Here is an 18,821-nt window from a genome sequence, read left to right as displayed (position 1 = left end):
CCCTCCTCAGTCGAACCCCAACCTCAGTGCACCCGCCCAGCACCAACTGGGGTTCAGCCCCTCACACTTACCACTAAGAGGGGCTCGGCTCCCCCATCCTCAGCACCAACTGGGGTGTAACTCTTCAGGTCCACCACCCAGGGGGTTTCAATCCCCCCATTCGCAGCACCAATGGGGGTCACAGCCCTGCCCAGCAGCAGTCTGAACCCCACAGAAGCCTGCTTACCCCCCAGCCTCCAGGCACAGATTATGGCAGCCCCACAGGGGACTGTCCTGCTTGACACTCACCCTCCCCCCATCCACCCCACACACACCCAGAGGTTTCTCCCTTCTGACCTCCTGGGTATTAGCCTCTGGCCTCACCTTGTCATGGCTGCAGCATTCTAGAGACAGACTGGTTGGGGTCTGTGTCCCTGCTCAGGTTCAGTTTCCCCATTTGCAGGGAGGGGCATATCATCACCCCAACCAGGCAAGGTTGTTAGAACCTTGGGAAGGTTTACACATATGATGGCTGGGCCCCCCCCCACCTCCCTATGGCCCAGGCCATCGAGCTGGTCCAGGAAGAAGGTGGCCAGAGTGTGGAGGAGGGCAAGCAGCAGGCACTGGGATTCCCTGATCTGGACAGCTGGTCAGTCCCCTCCGTGGGCTCTTCTGTGAAATTTAGGGAGCAAGCCTATGCCTCCCAGTGTGCTGGGCTACCACAGGGGTCCCTAAATACAAGGGCCCTTCCCCCCACCCTTTATGATGACCAATTCCTGGGCACCTGCTGGGTCAGGCACCATGCTGGTCACTTCATAGATGAGCTTGGACTTACTGTGCCCTTTTTACAAATGAAGAAAGTGAGGCTCAGAAAAGCCAAGTGACTCACCTGAGGTCCCAGAGTCTCCAGGTCATGAGTCTGAGATTTGAACCCACAACAGCCTCTTCATTTGTCCCAGATCTGCCTCTTACCAGGTTTGTTTTTCCAGTCACTTTGTCTTTCTGAGTCTCAGTTCCCCCTCCATAAAATGGGGGAATGATACCTCCCAGTAGGTTATTTGAGGATTAACTGTGATGCTATTCATAAAGCACCTCACAGAACTTAGTAAGTTCTCAGCAAATAGCTTCTGTGGATATTGTGATATTCTTGGGCCTCCCTACCTGGGCCGTCTGGGTAGCAGTTGCATTTTATTCATCTTCGTGTCTGCAGAGCCAAGCAGTGCGCCTAGCACACAGGAAACACTACAAAAAAAAAAAAAAAAAGATAGTTATTATCCTTACCATTATTTTCATGTTTTGGCTGGCTAAGGCAAACCACTCTGGCCTGAGCCTAACATTTTCAAGGCCTGGGGCAAGAGTACAAACAGAGGCCCACACACCAAATGTCTAAGTGTTCAAATGTTATAAATCATGCTAATAATGTGTTAAATAAAATATATTCTGTCATTCTACCTTGACAAATACACCTTCAGCATGAACTGAAAGGTCAAGTTCTAGTTTTGAATTATCGCATAGCTCTGGGAAATGAACTGGCCCCTGCCTCCAACTGCCTCACCTCCATTCTCTGCCCACTTCCAGCTCCAGCTCCAACTCTACCCAACAAACAGGTAGCCCTTAGTCACTCCTCAGACCTAGGCTTGGGCACCTTGCTGTTTGGTCCACCTTCTGGAGGACAGACCTGGGAAGAAAGCAGTACAGAGTCTACTAGATTCACCCTGGTAAGTGAGGCTAACGCCCTAGGAGGAGTCAGGAATTCTAGATCCGCTACCCACCAGCCCAGTGAACCTGGGACAAGCTCCCTACACTCAGCTGCCTCATCTGTAAAATGGGTCAGCAGCTCTGCCTGCAGTCCAAGGCTGATGGGAGGGTCCATCTGGAAACAGAGATGTGAATCTTCCTGGGGTCCCCCCAGCCTGGGGATGGGGGCAGCACAGCAGGCCATCCACTCTGGCTGGGGGTATGAGGATGCAGAGGCGTGGGACTTGGGCAGCCCTCCAGGAAGTCAGGCCTCCGAGGACGATCCCAGGAGGAGGGGCCGCTGAGCCAGCAGAACTGCTGAGGCTCAGCCTGGAGTAGAGCTGGCTGCTGCTTCACTGCAGCCTGGGCTGGCCCCCTTCCCAGCTGCACGGCAACCTCCCCCTTCCCCCGGCAGCAGTGCAACCCCTGCTCCTGTCCACCAGCTGTGCGCCCGCTCAGGGGCTCCCTGGTACCCCTCCCAGCCCCCCAGAGCCCTGATGCCCAGCCCCTTAAGTATAAAATGGGGATGACGAATGTACCCTCCTCACGGGCTGCTGGGAGCATGAAGCATGATAGCTGCCAAGGTTTCCATCTTCTCAAAGATGCCACCTCTGTAAAGTGCTCAGCTGATGCTTGGTACATAAGAAGGGGTCAACAACCATGGGTCCTATCTCCCCTTCCTGCCCAGCAGAGATGCTGGGGCTGCTCAGGCTGGGCGTGGAGCCTGGTCTGGTCTCTCAGTTACCCGTAGGCATGGGACATGTGCAGCCCTCCACCCAGAGTCCCCACAAAAAGGCAGACAGCTCAGGACTTGCCCCCCTGGGCCACAGATACCCCACAGACATCTGGCTGAGTCTTCTAGCCCTCCTTTGGTCTCACCTCTCTCTCCCGCTCTCAGGCTCTCAGGGTTTATCCTGCTCTGGACATCCTTCAGGTGCTAGGGTTCACAGGGCTCTTCCTCTCCCAGGCTTCCAAGCCCACATACCCATCTGCCACTCCCCAGAGCTGCCTCTGAGCCTGGTGGAGCTGCCCTGGGGAGCTCCTCTACATAGAGAGGAAGATGGAGAGGATGTATGAGGTGCGGAGGTTGACTGGGAAGTAGTCACCTCAGCCAGAAGCGGGGAGATCAGGGGAGGGATGAGCCCAGCAGGATGGGTTCTGCTGTGTTCTAGCCACGTGCCCTTGAATACATGACTCTACATCTCTGAGCCTCAGTTTTCTCGCCTCCAAAATAGGGGGTGGGTCCTCCTTGGCAGGGTTATTACGAGGACCCAATGCAGAATGTGGGTAAAACGCTCAGCATAGTTTGGCGGTTCCTCGAAAAGTTAAACATGGAATTACCACATGATGCAGCAATTCCACTCCTAGTATATACCCAAGAAAAATTAAAACGTGTACTCAAAGAGATACTTGTACAGAAAATTTCATTTGTAATAGCTAAGAAGTGGAAACAACTCAAGTTTCCATCAATGAACAGATGAATGGATAAATAAAATGGGGCCCATCCACACAATGGAATATTATTCAGCCATAAAAAGGAATGACGTACTGACACAGGCTACAACCTGGATGAACCTTGAAAATGTTATGCCCAGTGAAAAAAGCCAGACACAAAAAGCCTGTTGTAGGATTTCATTTATATGAAATGTCCAGAAGAGGTAAATCCATAGAGACAGAAAGCAGGTTACTGGTTGCCAGGGGCTGAGGGGAGGTGGGGTGGGGGGATGGCGAGTGAGTGCTTAAATGGCGGTGGGGGAGATGGGGTTCTTTGGGGATGATGGAAATGTTCTGGAACTAGATAGAAGTGGTGTTTGCACAACTGTGAAGGTACTAAGTGCCACTGAATTGTTCAGTTAAAAATGGTTACTTTCATGTAATGTGAATTTCACCTCAATTAAAACAAGACACCCAGTATAGCCCCCCACACAGAATAAGCTCTCAAATGCTATGAAAAGTCCTGAAAAAAACAGGAGTTCAGCAGTTGAAGAGGTAGAGGTGAGGCATCCTAGGTGTGGGCAAGCATTCAGAGAGGGTGTAGGGAATTCTGAGACTGTTGTTCACTCATGGCTTGTGGAGTGGAGAGCAGAAGCCGCAGGGTTGGCAGGGGCTGAGGCCAGGAGTCTGGAGGGTAACGGGGGACCCCTGCAGGCTTCTAACAGGGGTCAGACTTAGGTTTTTAGAAGACCACTCTGTAACGTGAAGGAAGCCTGGAGGGGGCAGGAGTGGGTGTGGGGAGGCTGTTCCGGGAGAGGGAGTGGTGGCCCATCTTGCCTCACTGTCATACATGGGTGAGCACTGCACACAGAAGGGGAAGCCTTTGGGGGCAGGTCAATCATGAACTGTCTTGGCCGTGGAAAGTGGTGTCCATGGGGCCTTCAATGGAAAATGTCAAACAGGAAGCCGGGCGTGAGCTGGAGACAGGGTGGAAAGGCCCCGGACCAGGAATGGTACTGAAAGCCCTGAAGAGTGGGCAAGAGCTCCCAGGGATAGTGTGGAGACAGGAATTCTGGAGGCCACCAGCCTTTACGGGAAGGCAGAGAGAGACTGAGTGCAGGGCAAGAAGCTGGGTGGCGGTCATGGGAGTTTTCTAGGAGCAGTGTTGTCAACCACTGTGCAGACAGATGTGGCGAGATGCAGAAGGAAAAGTATCCACTGGGTTTGGCAATGTGAGATGGCCAGGGACCTCGTGAAATTTTCACTGGAGAGCTGGGAGTAAAAGACATGACAGAGGGTCAAGCAGTGAGTGAGAAGTGAGAACAGATCTTTGAAAGAGAGCAGGCTGGAAAGAGTTTTGAGTTGTTTTATGGTGTTGAAATGCTGAAGGGAAGGAAAGAGGGGAGGTGGGGAAGGTACAGGAAGGAAGGTTCCCGGGACCCAGGGCCTGGGTGGATAGGCAGGGGACATGGCCTTGATGAAGGGGCCCGAGGAAGGAAGGGGGGTGCAGCTGCATTTATAAACATGGTGGGAAGAAACTATGGGAGAGCCTGTCTCAAGGACTCTCTTTTTCGAGGATGAGGCCACGTGTGTAGAGTGTGGGAAGGCTGGATGGAAAAAGCGGCAAGAGGGACCCCAGTTTTTGAGGGGTCACTGGGATTAGTGAGGGGACTCAAGCGTCAGACCCTGGCTGGACAGTCCTGAAAGGGACCAGAGTAGGGTTGCCTGATCTAGCAAATAAAACCACAGGACAACTAGCTACACTTGAATTTCACCTAGGCAACGAAGAACTTTTTAGTATAAGTATATCCCATACAATATTTGGGATATACTTATACTTATCAAAACAAAACATGGTGCTTATCTGAATTCAAATGCAACTGGATGTCCTGTAATTTACCTGGGAATCCTAGCCCCGCGTGGGAATCAGGGGATGGATGGGAGGGAGTGGATGGTGCAACCCGGCCTGGGGAATGGGTCTCAGAAGGGTGAGGTGCCCGAGTGGGGAGAAGGCTGGGGTCGCTGCTTTCGTCCACCGGCTTCGCCCGATACCGCAGAGGCCCGTACTGAGGAGCCCCCTGCCCCAGAACTCTAGTCTCGTCCCCCGTCCCTGCTCCCCTTACGCCCCATGGTGTCGCCCTAATGGCCCATCGATAACTCTACGCTCGGCCTCGGCCTCTATCGACTTGCTCCGGCTCCGCTAGGCGTCCTGGAACGCGGCGGAACGCAGAGCAGCAAGCAAGGTACGGAGGCCGCGGGGCGAGGGCTGGAATGCGGCTTTCAGTGACCGGGAGAGCGCGCCCGGGGGAAGCTGGCTCAGCGGGACGGAGTCAGGGTGGTCTACGGAGCACTGGGGAGCTCGAGGGTCCAGCCAGAAAGCGCCCCCGCCCATCAGGTCCAGCCACGGGCCTGCCACGCATGCGCAGCCGTAGCGTTCAGGCTTTTCCCTCCGGCCTGTCCGCCTCGCTGCGCATGCGCGGCCCGGCCCTGCGGCGGAGTGGTGCCCCGGACGTGACTGCTCCCTGCCGGCCGCGGGTAGGTTGGCGTTCCGGCAGGGTTCTTGGGGCGGGGAACGGAGCATGCGCCTTGGAGCTCGGCGCTGTCCGTCGCCGGGTGTCAAGCGTATCCCTGAACCTCTCTGAGCCTCAGTTTCCCCATATCTAAAATGGGATGATTTTATTTTTTAGCACCGAGTAATCTGTTGTAACCTGTTTAGGACATAGAGGGTATTCCCTAAACACTGCACTCCTCTCTCTTCTCCAGATGCTCTGATCTCTGACCCCTGCCTGTCAGACCTAGGGCCCTGTGTAGATCCGAGTCTTTCAAGCAGCCACACCATGAACACGTCTCCAGGTACGGTGGGCAGTGACCCCGTCATCTTGGCCACTGCAGGCTATGACCACACGGTGCGGTTCTGGCAGGCCCACAGCGGGATCTGTACGCGAACGGTGCAGCACCAGGACTCCGTATCCTCCACTGTGGAGTTGGGGCAGGTGGTGCTGGGCAGGATGCCTGTTAGGGATAACAGTCTGGGTAAAGGCCTCCGGTGGGAAGGATGGGCTCTGTTTGTCATCCTCCTTAACAGACCTAGCAGGTGAATGCGCTGGAGATCACACCTGACCGCAGCATGATTGCTGCTGCAGGTACCTGTGCCCTCGACCCCACCCCCTGATTTCTCATAGGTCCATCTAGGCGCAGCCACACTTCAGTTTGACCTGTGCCCCTAGGTTACCAGCACATTCGCATGTATGATCTCAACTCCAATAACCCCAACCCCATCATCAGCTATGATGGGGTCAACAAGAACATCGCATCTGTGGGCTTCCACGAGGACGGCCGCTGGATGTACACTGGTGGGGAGGACTGCACCGCCCGGATCTGGGACCTCAGGTGTGGGGTACTGAGCAGGAGGGGTCTGCTGCCTGGGTGTGTGGGGGTGAGGGCCAGGCTGGGAGACTGTCTTAGGTCAGGTCCCCTCCAAGCAGAGGCTGAGACGGGGTTTTCTGTGCAGGTGACTTATTGAGGGCCAAGTGAGGAAAGATAGGGCAGGGATGAAGACCCACAGAGACGAGCAGAGCCTCAGCCTGATCCAATAGGCGGCTCTGGAATGAACTGCATCAAACAGTGAGCCCCGCCTTGAGGCAAGGGGCCACCCTTTATGCCCCTCTGAGTCAGTTATTGGCTTCAGGCTGCCCCTGGGGAGGGCCAAACCTCCCAAGTATTTCCTATGAGACAGCTCCCATCATAGAGAGACAAGATAAGTGGCCAGGGAAAGGGCCTCTTGGTGGAGTACCAATGGCATCCACTATAGACAGAGTGTGTCCCCCACCTCGAAGGTCCCGGAACCTGCAGTGTCAGCGGATCTTCCAGGTGAATGCGCCCATTAACTGTGTGTGCCTGCACCCCAACCAGGTGAGGGGGAAGCACAGGGCTGGGCACCCTGGGGCTTTGGAGGGCAGGGGTCCTGCCCCACCTCACCACCCCTGCACCTCAGGCAGAACTCATTGTGGGTGACCAGAGTGGCGCCATCCACATCTGGGACTTGAAAACTGACCACAATGAGCAGCTGATCCCGGAGCCTGAGGTCTCTATCACATCGGCCCACATCGACCCTGATGCCAGCTACATGGCCGCGGTCAATAGCACTGTGAGTCCCAGGGATGGGTGTGCAGCTCGGCTCCCAGCCCCTTACCTCCCTTATTCCCTTAAGGTGGGCTGATTCCCCAGATGTCCCTCTGGCCCCTCCCCTCCCCCCACAGCCCTGCTTCCCCATCCTGGGCTCCAGCTCTGACCCAGCCACCAAAGCCAGAAACCTGGGTGTCACTCCCGATGCTGCCTCTCGCTGCCTGCCATAGCCCACCCAGCAGTCCAGTCACCTCCATCTCCAGAGTCCTTCCAGTTGTCCGTTTCCCTTTCTCCTCCCTGTCTCCTCCTGGTCCAAGTTTCCCTCGTCTCTCCCGACAGTGGTTGCAGCCTCTCTGACCTCCTTCCTTCCTCTGTGATCTCCCCCTGCCCCTAACCCATTTTCCCTCTGCTACCAGAGCATCCTTCAGCAGTACCAGCCTGACTGCATCCTTCCCCTGGGTGAACTGCAAGATGCCCTAGGCTCCTTACCAGGGCTTCAGGACACTGTGATTTGACCCCTGGACTCCTATCCAGCCTCATTTTCTTCCTTTAACGTCCATTCAGTCTCAGCAAATCAGTTGTTCCCGACATCCCCAGACCGCCCACTTCCAAGCCTTTGCCCTGCTGTTCCCTCTATCTGGGTGCCCTCCTCTCATCTTGTTCTTCACATTCGTGTTGGCCAGCAGCATCCTTCAGGAAGGCCAGGCATGGCCTCCTGCCCTCAGCTCATCAGGTATGGCCCTTGGTTGGAGCCAGGTCACCCAGGTGCTCCTTGCAGGCAGGGCCAGATGTGCCTGTCACATGTCCCCTGGCCCCCAGATCCTTGTGCACAGCCACGACATTGAATGGCAGCCCCTGGATCTAGGTCTTGCCACCAGGGCATCCTTCCCCACCTGTCAGACCGGAGGCGCCGGGCCTCCCGTGACTTCCCTCCTACCCCACAGGGGAACTGCTATGTCTGGAACCTGACTGGGGGCATTGGTGACGAGGTGACACAGCTCATCCCCAAGACCAAGATCCCAGCACACACCCGCTACGCCCTGCAGTGCCGCTTCAGCCCAGACTCCACGTGTGTGCAGGGCCTGGGGGGCCGGGAGCCCTTGCATGGCTGCGGGGAGAAAGCAGTGTGCCTGGGGTTGGGGGCCTAATGCGTTGGGCCTGCTTGGAGGACGGCAAGGGGGTACAGGATAGGAATGGCCGTTGATGACACCCCTGTCACGCTCACACCCACCCCCAGGCTCCTCGCCACCTGCTCGGCCGACCAGACGTGCAAGATTTGGAGGACGTCCAACTTCTCCCTGATGACAGAGCTGAGCATCAAGAGCAGCAACCCTGGAGAGTCGTCCCGAGGCTGGATGTGGGGCTGCGCCTTCTCAGGGGACTCCCAGTACATAGTCACCGGTAAGCCCTGCCCGCCTGCCCTGCCTCCCTGCCCTCGTTGGCCCGGCCTGGGGCTGCACTCTGAGCCGCCACCCATGCTCTCCCTCCCTGCAGCTTCCTCTGACAACCTGGCCCGGCTCTGGTGCGTGGAGACGGGAGAGATCAAGAGAGAGTACGGCGGCCACCAGAAAGCTGTTGTCTGCTTGGCCTTCAATGACAGTGTGCTGGGCTAACCTGTGTCCTCTCAGGATTGCAGGCAACTGTCCAGGCGGCACCAGCTGGATGTGTCTGTTCAGCTGCCCACATCAGAGTAACACCCCATGGGCTGGCCTCTACCATCCTAGGCTCGCTGGACCTGACTGACCTACCCTGGTCCCTGGCCAGACTAGACTGGCCAGGCTGGTCCATCCTGGGACTCTCTCAGCCCCAGCTGGATGCGAGGAGGCTCAGGAGGCCCACCCTAGGCAGCATGCATTCCCTTCAGAAATTCTGGACCCACAGGGCCTAGAGCCACTGAGGGGGATCTGAGGCTGGTGCCCACCCCCAAGCCAGTGCCTACTCCTTTCCCTCCCTGCCACTGTTTCGTGTCCCGAGGCCACAGAGGACACCGTCACGGCCAGGTGGAGTTGTTTATTAGCCCCGCCAGCGGCTACCCTCCATGGACTGGTGATTGTGCCGGCCAGCTGGCTGGCCTGAGGGGCTGCGCTGCAAGGGCTTAGTCCGGGAGGTAATAAAAGCAGACGGACATGCAGATGTTGCTTGGGAAGCAGATGTCGATGCATAGGTAGATCAGCCGCTGCCTCTGGGGCCCTGGGGGGAGGGGCCTCCATGATTCCTAAAGGACTCCTTCCCCACCCCACCACCGACTGTCCTGCGGGAGCCCAGGCCCCTCCGCACAGCCTGCCCCAACTCACTCTCTGCTCGTCGGGCCCAGTAAATGGGGGTCTTTGCACAAAGGTTCCGCACCGAAGCCCCCACCTGGGCAGGGTCCACCTCACGGCTCCCAAGCACTGCCAGCAGCTCCTGGGTATAGTGGGTGTCCTGGCTGGGGCTGCGAGTCCCTTGGGGCTGCAGAGAAGGACACTCGCACTGCCCCTGGCTGGGTTGGGCCCTCGTGTCCCTGGACATGCTGGCATCGTGCCAGCCCTGCCCTGGCTCTTGTCAGCAGCCTCAGCCAAAGGAAGATAGGGCTTCTGTTCCCCTGAAACTGGAGCCCCATCCTGCCCCGGGCCCAGGCCACACACAGGACCCTTTGTCTGGCCCCTGGCTGGAGGCTCCTTACCCAAGAGGTGTTCACCAGCAGCTGCAGGGTCTCGCGGTCTCGGGGTTCCATCAGGCGGAGGAAGCAGGCCTGGTGCTCTGAGGGGCGGTAACAGACACAACCCTGGGAAGGCAGGCAGGTGAGGCAGGGCCACCTGAACATCCACCCCCGCCCCCACCCCCCTCCCCAGGCCACTCACGCTCTGCCCGTCGAACAGCACTGCCCAGCTGTGGTTGCTCTGAGCTGGAGTCACCCTGATGGTTGCCACGTTCTGGGCCACGTCCACCTGTTCGGTTTGGTTGGACCGGGGCACCCTGGGGCTCGGGAGGGTCAGACGGAGCGTCTGCAGCAGTGGCTAAGAGTGGGAAGCAGGAGCTCAGCTGGCCAGGCTGAGCAGCCCCCGACACTCCCCCAGCCCTGCAGCGAGGCTTCTAACCCTGCCACCCCTCTGGTCCTCCTGCTGTCTGCTACGAGCCCTGGCTCCACTGGAGGGGTGGGCTATGCTGGTCTCTCCTCCTCTTCCCAACTGTCTGTGCCCTGCCCGGGTCCTGAGGGGGCCTCACCTTGAGAGGGCTGTGAGCGAAGCCAAGAAGACCTCCAGCCACGGCCCCAGCGGTGGCCAGTGCCAGCAGCAGCAGTAGCAGGCCAGGAGCTCTCCAGCCCCCGTGGCAGGGCTTGGTCTTCACGTGGAGGCACACTGCAGTCAGTGGGGCCTGGAGTGGAGACCAGGCAACAGGCTGGCTCAGGGAAGGACGGGGCTGAGGAGGTATGGGAGGTGGACGCTTCTCCTGCCCCTGCAGGACAGGCCCTGGGTCTTTGTCCAAGGAGAGGGCATCGAGTGGTGGGAGGCACTCACCCCGACAGGTCCAGATCCGGGGCTCTCGGCCCGGCAGCTCCCCCGCTCCATGATGCAGCCCTGGTGACAATGTGCCGATTGCTGCAGCCCCGGAAACCTCAGGACACCTCCGATGAGTCAAACAATCGTCCTGGCCCCTTCCCCTCCTGCCTCCTCCCCAGCCCAGCTACCTGATATCCGGGTCAGAGACAGGTCACCTGGGGAGGCTGCTTGTCACTGTGCCTGGCTCCCCCGACACCTGGCCTGTGCAGACCAGAGAGCGCATGGGCGTGGGAGGTCACGAGAGCATGGCCACTGTGGAAGTCAGGACCCAGCGGCTGGCACAGAGGGCAGCTCAGGCCTGGCCGACTTCACATACGGAGTCTAGCTGGGGGCAGAATTAATTTTTCCTAAAGAAGCCCGTTTCTAGTCTCTCGGGTTAACTCTACACTCCCAGGACTGGGTACAGGGCCTGGCACGCAGCAGACCAACAAGTGCCTGTTTCATGAATGACAGGCATGGGACTCTGTGCCACTTCCCTTTCCTCCCCATGCACCCCAGCTGCTCCCAGCTGCTTCCCAGCCCCCACCACACAGAGAACCCCCCAGGTAGGTGCCTGAGACCAGGATGGCTTCCAGGAACCTCCACTGCGGTGAGGACAGCTTCCTGAAATCTGCACACCCCAGGATGGTTAGGTCAGCCTCATGTCCACTGACCCCTGCCCTGCCCAGCATGGCTTTCTCTTGACTGGTGCCGTGCATTTCTAGCTGCTTGATACTGTGGATCCCAACAGTTAGTGGGCCCCAGCACTGGCAGCTTTCAGGAAGTGCATTCCTTCACCAGGTTCACCCCATGGCCCTTTCATACTGTTTTGTTTTGTCCCTTGTTTTTCCTGATTCTTCAGAACCTGACTCTCTGCAGTGGGCCTGAGACGGGGTGGAGTTGCTGCTGTCAGCGTCCCAACTCTGAATTGGAATCCCAGAATGGCCTTGTACTGAGTGTACCCGGCCCTGGCTGCCCTCTCCACCGCCTAGCTGTGGTGACACAGCTGCACCGTGTGTGTGAAGGCTGCTGTCCAGGAGAGAGCGAGGAACACCAGAGTCAGCTGGGGTTTGAGAGTTTAATATACCTTTGGGTTCACACAGTGCAATGGGGTGTAGACATGATGCACGGGGCTCCCGGGCTGCCGCCCAGCAGAAAAGGGAGGTGTTGCTGGCTGCTGCACCTGCCGTGTGTTCCTGGTGTGGGTGACAACGCCCTGACAGGCCTGCTCAATATCCTGACCCACCTTGAGCCGACCTCGCAGAGCCAACGTCAGCACCACCAACCTCACAGGCGCCCGCTGCCCTCGTGTTGCCCACGGCAGAGTCCGAACCCCAGACACCCAGGCCTGGGGGAAGCTGGAGGCTCAGGACACCCTTTATTGCTCTGAGCACTCTTACGAGAGTCAATGAAGGAGCACTGTGACCCTGGGGCTAGGAGAAAAGTCACAGGCTCTGGGCAGATGCCACTGGGTGCAGGGCGAGGCGCCAGGAAGGAGTCGGCCAAAAGGAACAGCCTCCCAGGCCCTACCCTACAAGTGCGGCCAGAGAGTCTGCTTATCAGGCCTGTTCTCAAAGGTCAGCAACTTAGGGAACAGGCAGAAAAAGCCATGGCCCCCTGCTAGTCCTCCAGATGGCAACTGACAAGGGACTCCAGGATCAAAATAGGTAGCCTCATGGACCGTTGACATATGACACCCATCCCAACCAAGACAGGAAAAGACTGGATGCTCTGTAAAAGGACTTCCTGTTTTGAGGGACACCTCTTTCCTCCTCTACCCAGAGGGAGCCTTGGGTGACAAGCATTCCTTAGCCAGCACATGCCTTTGGCCATACTGCTGGCTGCGGGGCACAGAGACTTCTTCAGTGGGATATTCCCTACAAGACAGAGCACAGCTATTAATCGACACGCTTACTAAGTTCAATTCCACCACCTGACAAAGTTGTTCAAAAGTTAAAAAAAACTTTTGGTACCAGTGCTGCTCTGAGCTCCCTGCACGGCAGCCCGGAGTTCAACAAAGGCATTCATACCCTCCTGGCGCTCAGCAAACAATATGCTCAGTCCAAGTCACCTGGGTTTATATGCACATTTGGAAAAGATGAGGTTTAGCCAGGCTGAGTTTACAGAACTGCACAATCGTGCATGAGGAGTTGCAGCCCTGGGTATCTAAAACGGAACATACACTCAACTGTGACATCAGAGTGGTTTTTAAGGAAGTGTGGGGTGGTGGTGAGGGTACCACCCCACACCGCACGGACAGGGAGACACCACCTGAGCCAGCCCTTTCCTCCACTCCCAACCTGCAGGTGAGGGGCTAAGGCAGCAGCAGGCTCCTCTGCTGACGACCGCACAGGAGGGGCCCTGGGTTTCTCCAACAGTCAAAATAATCAGCCCCTCCTCCCGCGGATCCCTGAAATTTTCAGTAAAATACATGACACCCCTAGACCCACCTCAGTCCCATTAGGAGGCCCCGAGGTTACCTGAATCCTGGACATATGCTGAACCCAACAGCAAGACCAATTGGCACCTAAGGCCCAGGACCCCCACAATGCCCTCCAAGCTTAAAAGTGCATCTTAAAATATAAGCATTTGTAAAAATCCAACCCCCCAGACATTTACTTACAAGGTTAACAACTAGTACCTCTGCTTAACTCCAAGTAAGCAAACTTGAAGTCACCTAGCTGAGTGATGCTTAAGCCCCACCTATTAATTTGGGTGATTTTCAATTTTTTTTATTCTGGAGATTAAAGACACTAAATCTTTAACCTTGAAGGGCAGGCAAAAGGTCGGCTATGCTGTCAACATAGAAGTCAGGGACCATTTTCTTCTTCGACAGGCAGTCACTTTCCTGATTACTCTTCACATCCCGCAGAGTGGAGACCCCAGTGAGGGTCAGGATGGTCTTCAGACCACAAGTGACGCCCAGGAGGATGTCTGTGTCCAGGCGATCACCCACCATGATGGTACGCTCCGGGTTGATGCCATATTCCTGGGACACGCAGTCGAAGATGAAGCGGCTGGGCTTCCCTATGACGTCGGCTTGGCGCTGCGCGGCCATCTCCACGGCTCGGACCAGACAGCCGGTACCTGCGGGGCGGAGAAGAAGAGGAGGAGAGGGCCGGGGGTCAGAGGCCGGGAGGGACCCGTCGCTCGCCCTCCAGCCTCCCTCCCCCGGGGCGCACGGACCCGCGATGAAGCGGCCGTTCTCGAGTGGGAGCCGGTTGTCCATGTTGGTGCCCACGAGCAGGCAGCCGGGCTGCTGCAGGTAGCGCACGGCCTTCGTGAGCTTCATGTAGCTGAAGTGCGGGTCGAAGCCCACCACGACGGCGCGCACATCAGGCTCCAGGGGCTCATCCAGCCAGGCGCTGGGGCCGTCGCCCTGCAGCGGCTCGGGCCCCACGCCCACGCAGGAGACGCCCACGGCCTCCAGCTCGGCGGCCAGGGCCACGCTGCCCAGCACGTAGGCCTTGGGGGCCGGCGGACCGGTCAGGCGCTGGCGCAGGTAGAGCGCGGTGCAGTAGGCCGTGCCGAAGACCTCACTGCCGGCGCCGGGCCCCGTCGGGCCGCCGAAGCCCAGGCGCCGTAGCTTCTCGGCGTAGGCCTCGCGGGTCTTGCTGCTGTTGTTGGTGATGAAGCCGAGGCGCTTGCCGCGGGCCCGCAGCGCCGTCAGGGTCTCGGGCGCGCCGGAGATCGCCGTCTCACCGCGCCACAGCACGCCGTCGCAGTCGAAAAGCACCGTGTCCACGTCGGCCAGCAGCTCCTGGGCCCGCTCGGCATTCAGCCGCACGCAGCGGCCCTCGTCGCCGCCGGCCTCCACCTCCGCCATGGCCCGCCGCCGCCACCACCGACCGCCACCACCGACCGCCAGCTCTTCCTCGCAGCCGCCCGCCACCGCCCCCGCCCCGCCCCCGGCGCACTCATTGGCCACGCGCCCCTCAGTTGCCTCCCATTGGACACCGCCTGCGCCAATCCGCCCCCGCCTCCCTCGGGCTGCAGGAGCGCAGCGCCAACCTTCGCGGTCCGGCGCGGTCCGGCAGGCAGCCATTGGCTGTCAGGCCCTAGGCGCCCCGGTGATTCGCTGGCAGGGAGCCAACCGGCATTCTGCGTGGGACGCTCACTGCGGAAATTCGGCGGAGGAGCCGGAGAGTCGGCGCAGGACGTAAGCCTGCTGTTCATTGGCTGCCGCGGGGCAGCTCGCCTATTGGAGGCTCTTGGTCAGCCTAGGTGACGGAGGCCCTTAATCCAGTGACCCACCCCCCCACCGGCCGAGCCGGCTGCTGATTGGCTAGCTTGTCTCCGATCTTGCTGGCGGGGCTCTCCGCAGCACCGCGGCAGGAGGGGGGGCCGTGGTCCCGTTTTGGGGACTGGAGTCACGTCTGCACCTTTGCCAGGGTGGCGCTGGGCTGTGCCCTCCGCCGTGGACATACTCCGGATAGTGTCTGCGCGTGGGCCGACTACGGCCATTCCTGAGAGCCAGCCCCAGGCTCCTTCCCAACAAGCGTCGCGTTCTCATTTCCAGTCGTTCGCAAAAACGCTTTCCTTGTGCCTTGGTGGTCATGTGGACGAGTAATTACAAGACAGTGGCATTAGGGTCTAAAAGAAGGGCAGTAGTGCCTAGAACACAGCACTCAACAATTGGTGGCTATTATCATCATTATTAGGTATTATTAACTTTTATGGAGGCGTAACATACAGTAAATTGCATAAATTTTAAGTGTGCAGCTTGATGGAATTTTTACATCCCTGTTATGCTTGTGTAAACATAGCTCAGGACTTCCCTGGTGGCTCAGTGGTTAAGAATCCACCTGCCAATGCAGGGGACACGGGTTCGAGCCCTGGTCCGGGAAGATCCCACATGCCGTGGAGCAACTAAGCCCGTGCGCCACAACTACTGAGCCTGCGCTCTAGAGCCCGTGCGCCACAGCTACTGGAGCCTGCGTGCCTAGAGCCTGTGCTCTGCAACAAGAGAAGCCACCACAATGAGAAGCCCACGCACTGCAATGAAGAGTAGCCCCCGCTCGACACAACTAGAGAAAGCCCCCGCGCAGCAACGAAGACCCAACGCAGCCAACAATAAATAAATTTATATATGTATATAAAAACATACCCCAGATCAAGGTATAGAATATTTCCATCACTCCAGAAAGTTCCCTCAAGTCACTATCCAGTCCATAGCGGTTACCCCTCCCGGAACTGCTTTTCTGACTTCTGTCACCATAGAGTGAGTCATAGCCTCCTTTGCCTGTTCTAGACTGTCTTACAGGAGCTTACCCTGTGTACTCCTCTGAGTCTTGCTTCTTTTGGATCAACATAATATCTGTGAAATCCATTCTTCTGTTTTTTTTTTTTTAATTGCCACATGGGTCATTGTAAGAATATACTCCCCTGATTTTTCTCCAGGTGATGGACATTTGGGTCGCTTCCAGTTTGGAGCTATTGTAAATAATGTCCCTATGAAGGTTCTTGTTCCTACACACTCATTTGTGGATGTGGGCCCTCATTTCTCTTGGGTATATACTTAGGAGTGGAATTGCCAGTTCATAGAGTAGGTGTATGTTTCTCCTTATTACTTTCACTAGGGCCAGGTGGCAGAACAGCAGGCCCCAGCTTCCTGAGCGCTTACTCTGTGACAGACGATCCAGACCTCCAACTCCTAGCGTGTCAAATCCCTGCTCCTCTCTTGGGCCCCAAGTCTCCATAACGTCTACTCTGGACCCCCCTCACCCCCAAACCCATGAGGTAAAGCCAGTAACCTCAGTACCCTTAAGGCCCTGATTGTTTACCTTCAGCCTGTTGTTTGGTCTTGGCTGGCCTGGGAACCCCTGGAGGGCAGGGGCCATGGCCCACGAGGACAGGAGATGCAGTGTTCCTGCCTGGCGCACCCACTAGCCAGGAGGGGAGCAGCACCTTCCTGCCTGTGTCTTCCCACTCAGTTTTGTTGGTGGAGCCGACTGATGCTGGGAAGAACTGGATCTGACAGAAGATCACAAATCCTGCTTTACCACCCAGAAATATTCAGTGTATGTGGTTCACTGGCCAGAATGAGAAAACACTGCTCTGTCCAGCCGTGGGCTGCCTGGTGCAATACTTGCCCAGTTGCCTTGGTTTACTGGGCACTCAGTAAGCATCTAGGCACTGAGTGCTGCTCCTTACCTGCATTACCTTGTCAGAATCACAGGACAACCCTGAGAGGCAGAGACAATTAGTGTCCCCATTTACAGATGAGGAAACTGAGCCACAGAATCACCAACTGGACAAGGCAGAGTTGGGATTAAACTCAGCTGACCCCAAAGCTGAGCTCTGTTTGGTTTAACATCCCCTGTAGGTTGTAGAGTCTGAGCTGGCATAGTGGGAGAGATGGAATGGCCAGTGTCAAGAGAGGGGATGGCTGTGGACAAGGTCCTGAAGGAGGCTGGAAAGGACGGTGCCCTTTATTGGAGAGGACTGTCCTTGGACAAGGTGCCATGCATCTGGATGGGAGAGGAGCACAGCATGATCAATCGCTTTGTGTCCCTGACACACAGTAGGTGCTCATTATATACCTGCAAATGGACGGCACCAGGGTCCTCCCAAGTGAGGAAGCTGGACCACAGGTGGAGTGGGGCGTGGACTTAGATGGTACAAGGACACTAATCTTCATAGCATTGCATGGATTTGAATTGTATTAGAAAATACCAATAGCCATTGAAAATGTTTTTACAGATGTTATCACTTCCAATGAGCTAAGCAAAAAAGGGTGTCATTGAAAGAGGACTGAAGGGAATTCCCTGGCAGTCCAGTGGTTAGGACTCTGAGGTTTCACTGCTGAAGGCGTGGGTTCGATCCCTGGTTGGGGAACCAAGATCCCGCAAGCCGCACGGCACGGCCAAAACAAAACAAAACAACAACAACAACAAACCCTTAAAAAAAAAAAAGAAAGGAAAAAGGACTGAAGTGGCAAAAAAAAATTGGATGCAACCTAAATAATCTTCAACATGGGATTGGTTGAATAGATTTAAGTACATCCAAGGAAGGGAGATTGAGTAGCCATCATAAAGGATGATGGAGTTCCTGTCAGGCTCTGGCCACAGAGAAGCCATTATTGACTGTCAAACACACAGTGTGCAGGTGGAGCCCACGCTGAGGGCAGGGTGGGAAAGGAGGCCATCTGGGGGAAGGAGGACTTTGGGGAAGGGAGAAGGCCTGCCCCTGGCCACTCTGCCTTCCAGTGACCTCAGGCCCACTCCTGTTGCCGCTGGTCTGCCTGGGCTTCAGCTGAGGTGGGGCCTAGAGCTCACTAGGTCAGGATTCCCTTTTCTGACCCCCAGGGAATAACCAGGCAGGAGCCCTGGCCCGTCCCTGACAACTCTGTCCACAGGCTCTGGAGCATGGAGCAGGGCAGGTTGTCTGTCTCCCCTGGGCCAGCTCCTCCTCATGTCCATCCACACCCAGGCTGTGCTCTGTCTTTGAAATCCACCCCCACTCCATTCCTCTGGTGGTCTTCCTCTTCCTCTCTGATGCTGGCTTTCTCATCACTCCCCCACACATCCTCAAGTGAGGTGTCCTCCTGGTCCTCTCTTCCCAGGTGCTCCCTAGATCCCTCCTGCTCCATAAGTACCCACCTGCTCCTCCGCCTGTTTGTCCCTCTCAGAGACTGTCCATCCTAGATCTTCCTTTCCTGCGCCGCAGTCAGGAGGATCCTTCTGAAACGCTGTCACTCTCTGCTTAAATGCCTGCAATGGTGAGCAAGCCCCCTGCAGAAAGCAGCCCCATTTTTACCCCAGCCTGACTTCTGGTGATCCAATCTGTGCCTCACACATCCCAGCTCCTGACAGGCTAAGGGTCCTCAGTTCCTTAGCTGGGCAGCCCCAGCATGGAGACAATCTCTGCTGGTGTCCTTCCCAGGGCAGAGCTGCCCACTCTCTGTCCAGGCCCTTGTGTCCGTGCTTGGTCTTCCCTGGAGGGAACTGTGTCTGATTCACCTGAGTCTTTGGAATCTAGCACTGGGCTGAGCCACAGAGAATAACCAAGCTGGGAGAGCACGACCTG

General features: G+C 57.0%; 3 protein-coding genes across 4 annotated transcripts; 1 reads left to right on the top strand and 2 right to left on the bottom strand.

Annotated features, from left to right (window-relative positions):
- The first annotated feature begins 5,355 nt into the window (after positions 1-5,355).
- MLST8 (MTOR associated protein, LST8 homolog) lies at positions 5,356-9,410 on the top strand. 2 transcript variants are annotated; one of them, XM_060120372.1, is made up of 9 exons: positions 5,356-5,393; positions 5,914-6,116; positions 6,242-6,293; positions 6,378-6,540; positions 6,987-7,062; positions 7,145-7,297; positions 8,220-8,344; positions 8,513-8,676; positions 8,770-9,410. In XM_060120372.1, the coding sequence occupies exons 2-9, from the start codon at positions 5,988-5,990 to the stop codon at positions 8,886-8,888; spliced, it is 981 nt and encodes a 326-aa protein (XP_059976355.1). In that variant the 5' UTR covers positions 5,356-5,393; positions 5,914-5,987; the 3' UTR covers positions 8,889-9,410. The 2 variants fall into 2 exon arrangements, with proteins under 2 accessions (XP_059976355.1, XP_059976354.1); XM_060120371.1 differs by lacking the exon at positions 5,356-5,393 and adding an exon at positions 5,415-5,685.
- Positions 9,279-10,823, bottom strand: BRICD5 (BRICHOS domain containing 5). The gene is made up of 6 exons (XM_060079243.1): positions 10,773-10,823; positions 10,480-10,629; positions 10,116-10,271; positions 9,938-10,039; positions 9,570-9,723; positions 9,279-9,465 (listed from the first exon to the last, which is right to left on the bottom strand). Exons 1-6 carry the CDS (start codon positions 10,821-10,823, stop codon positions 9,371-9,373), a joined length of 708 nt encoding a protein of 235 aa, XP_059935226.1. The 3' UTR covers positions 9,279-9,370.
- Positions 10,824-13,475: 2,652 nt separating this feature from the next.
- Positions 13,476-14,666, bottom strand: PGP (phosphoglycolate phosphatase). The gene is made up of 2 exons (XM_060077780.1): positions 13,980-14,666; positions 13,476-13,880 (listed from the first exon to the last, which is right to left on the bottom strand). Exons 1-2 carry the CDS (start codon positions 14,617-14,619, stop codon positions 13,555-13,557), a joined length of 966 nt encoding a protein of 321 aa, XP_059933763.1. The 5' UTR covers positions 14,620-14,666; the 3' UTR covers positions 13,476-13,554.
- Positions 14,667-18,821: the final 4,155 nt, after the last annotated feature.

The sequence above is a fragment of the Mesoplodon densirostris genome, chromosome 16 (genome assembly GCF_025265405.1).
Source record: "Mesoplodon densirostris isolate mMesDen1 chromosome 16, mMesDen1 primary haplotype, whole genome shotgun sequence".
NCBI classification, from domain to species: domain Eukaryota; kingdom Metazoa; phylum Chordata; class Mammalia; order Artiodactyla; family Ziphiidae; genus Mesoplodon; species Mesoplodon densirostris.
Note: the sequence above shows the minus strand (reverse complement) of the source record. Positions and strands in the feature narration are given on the sequence as shown.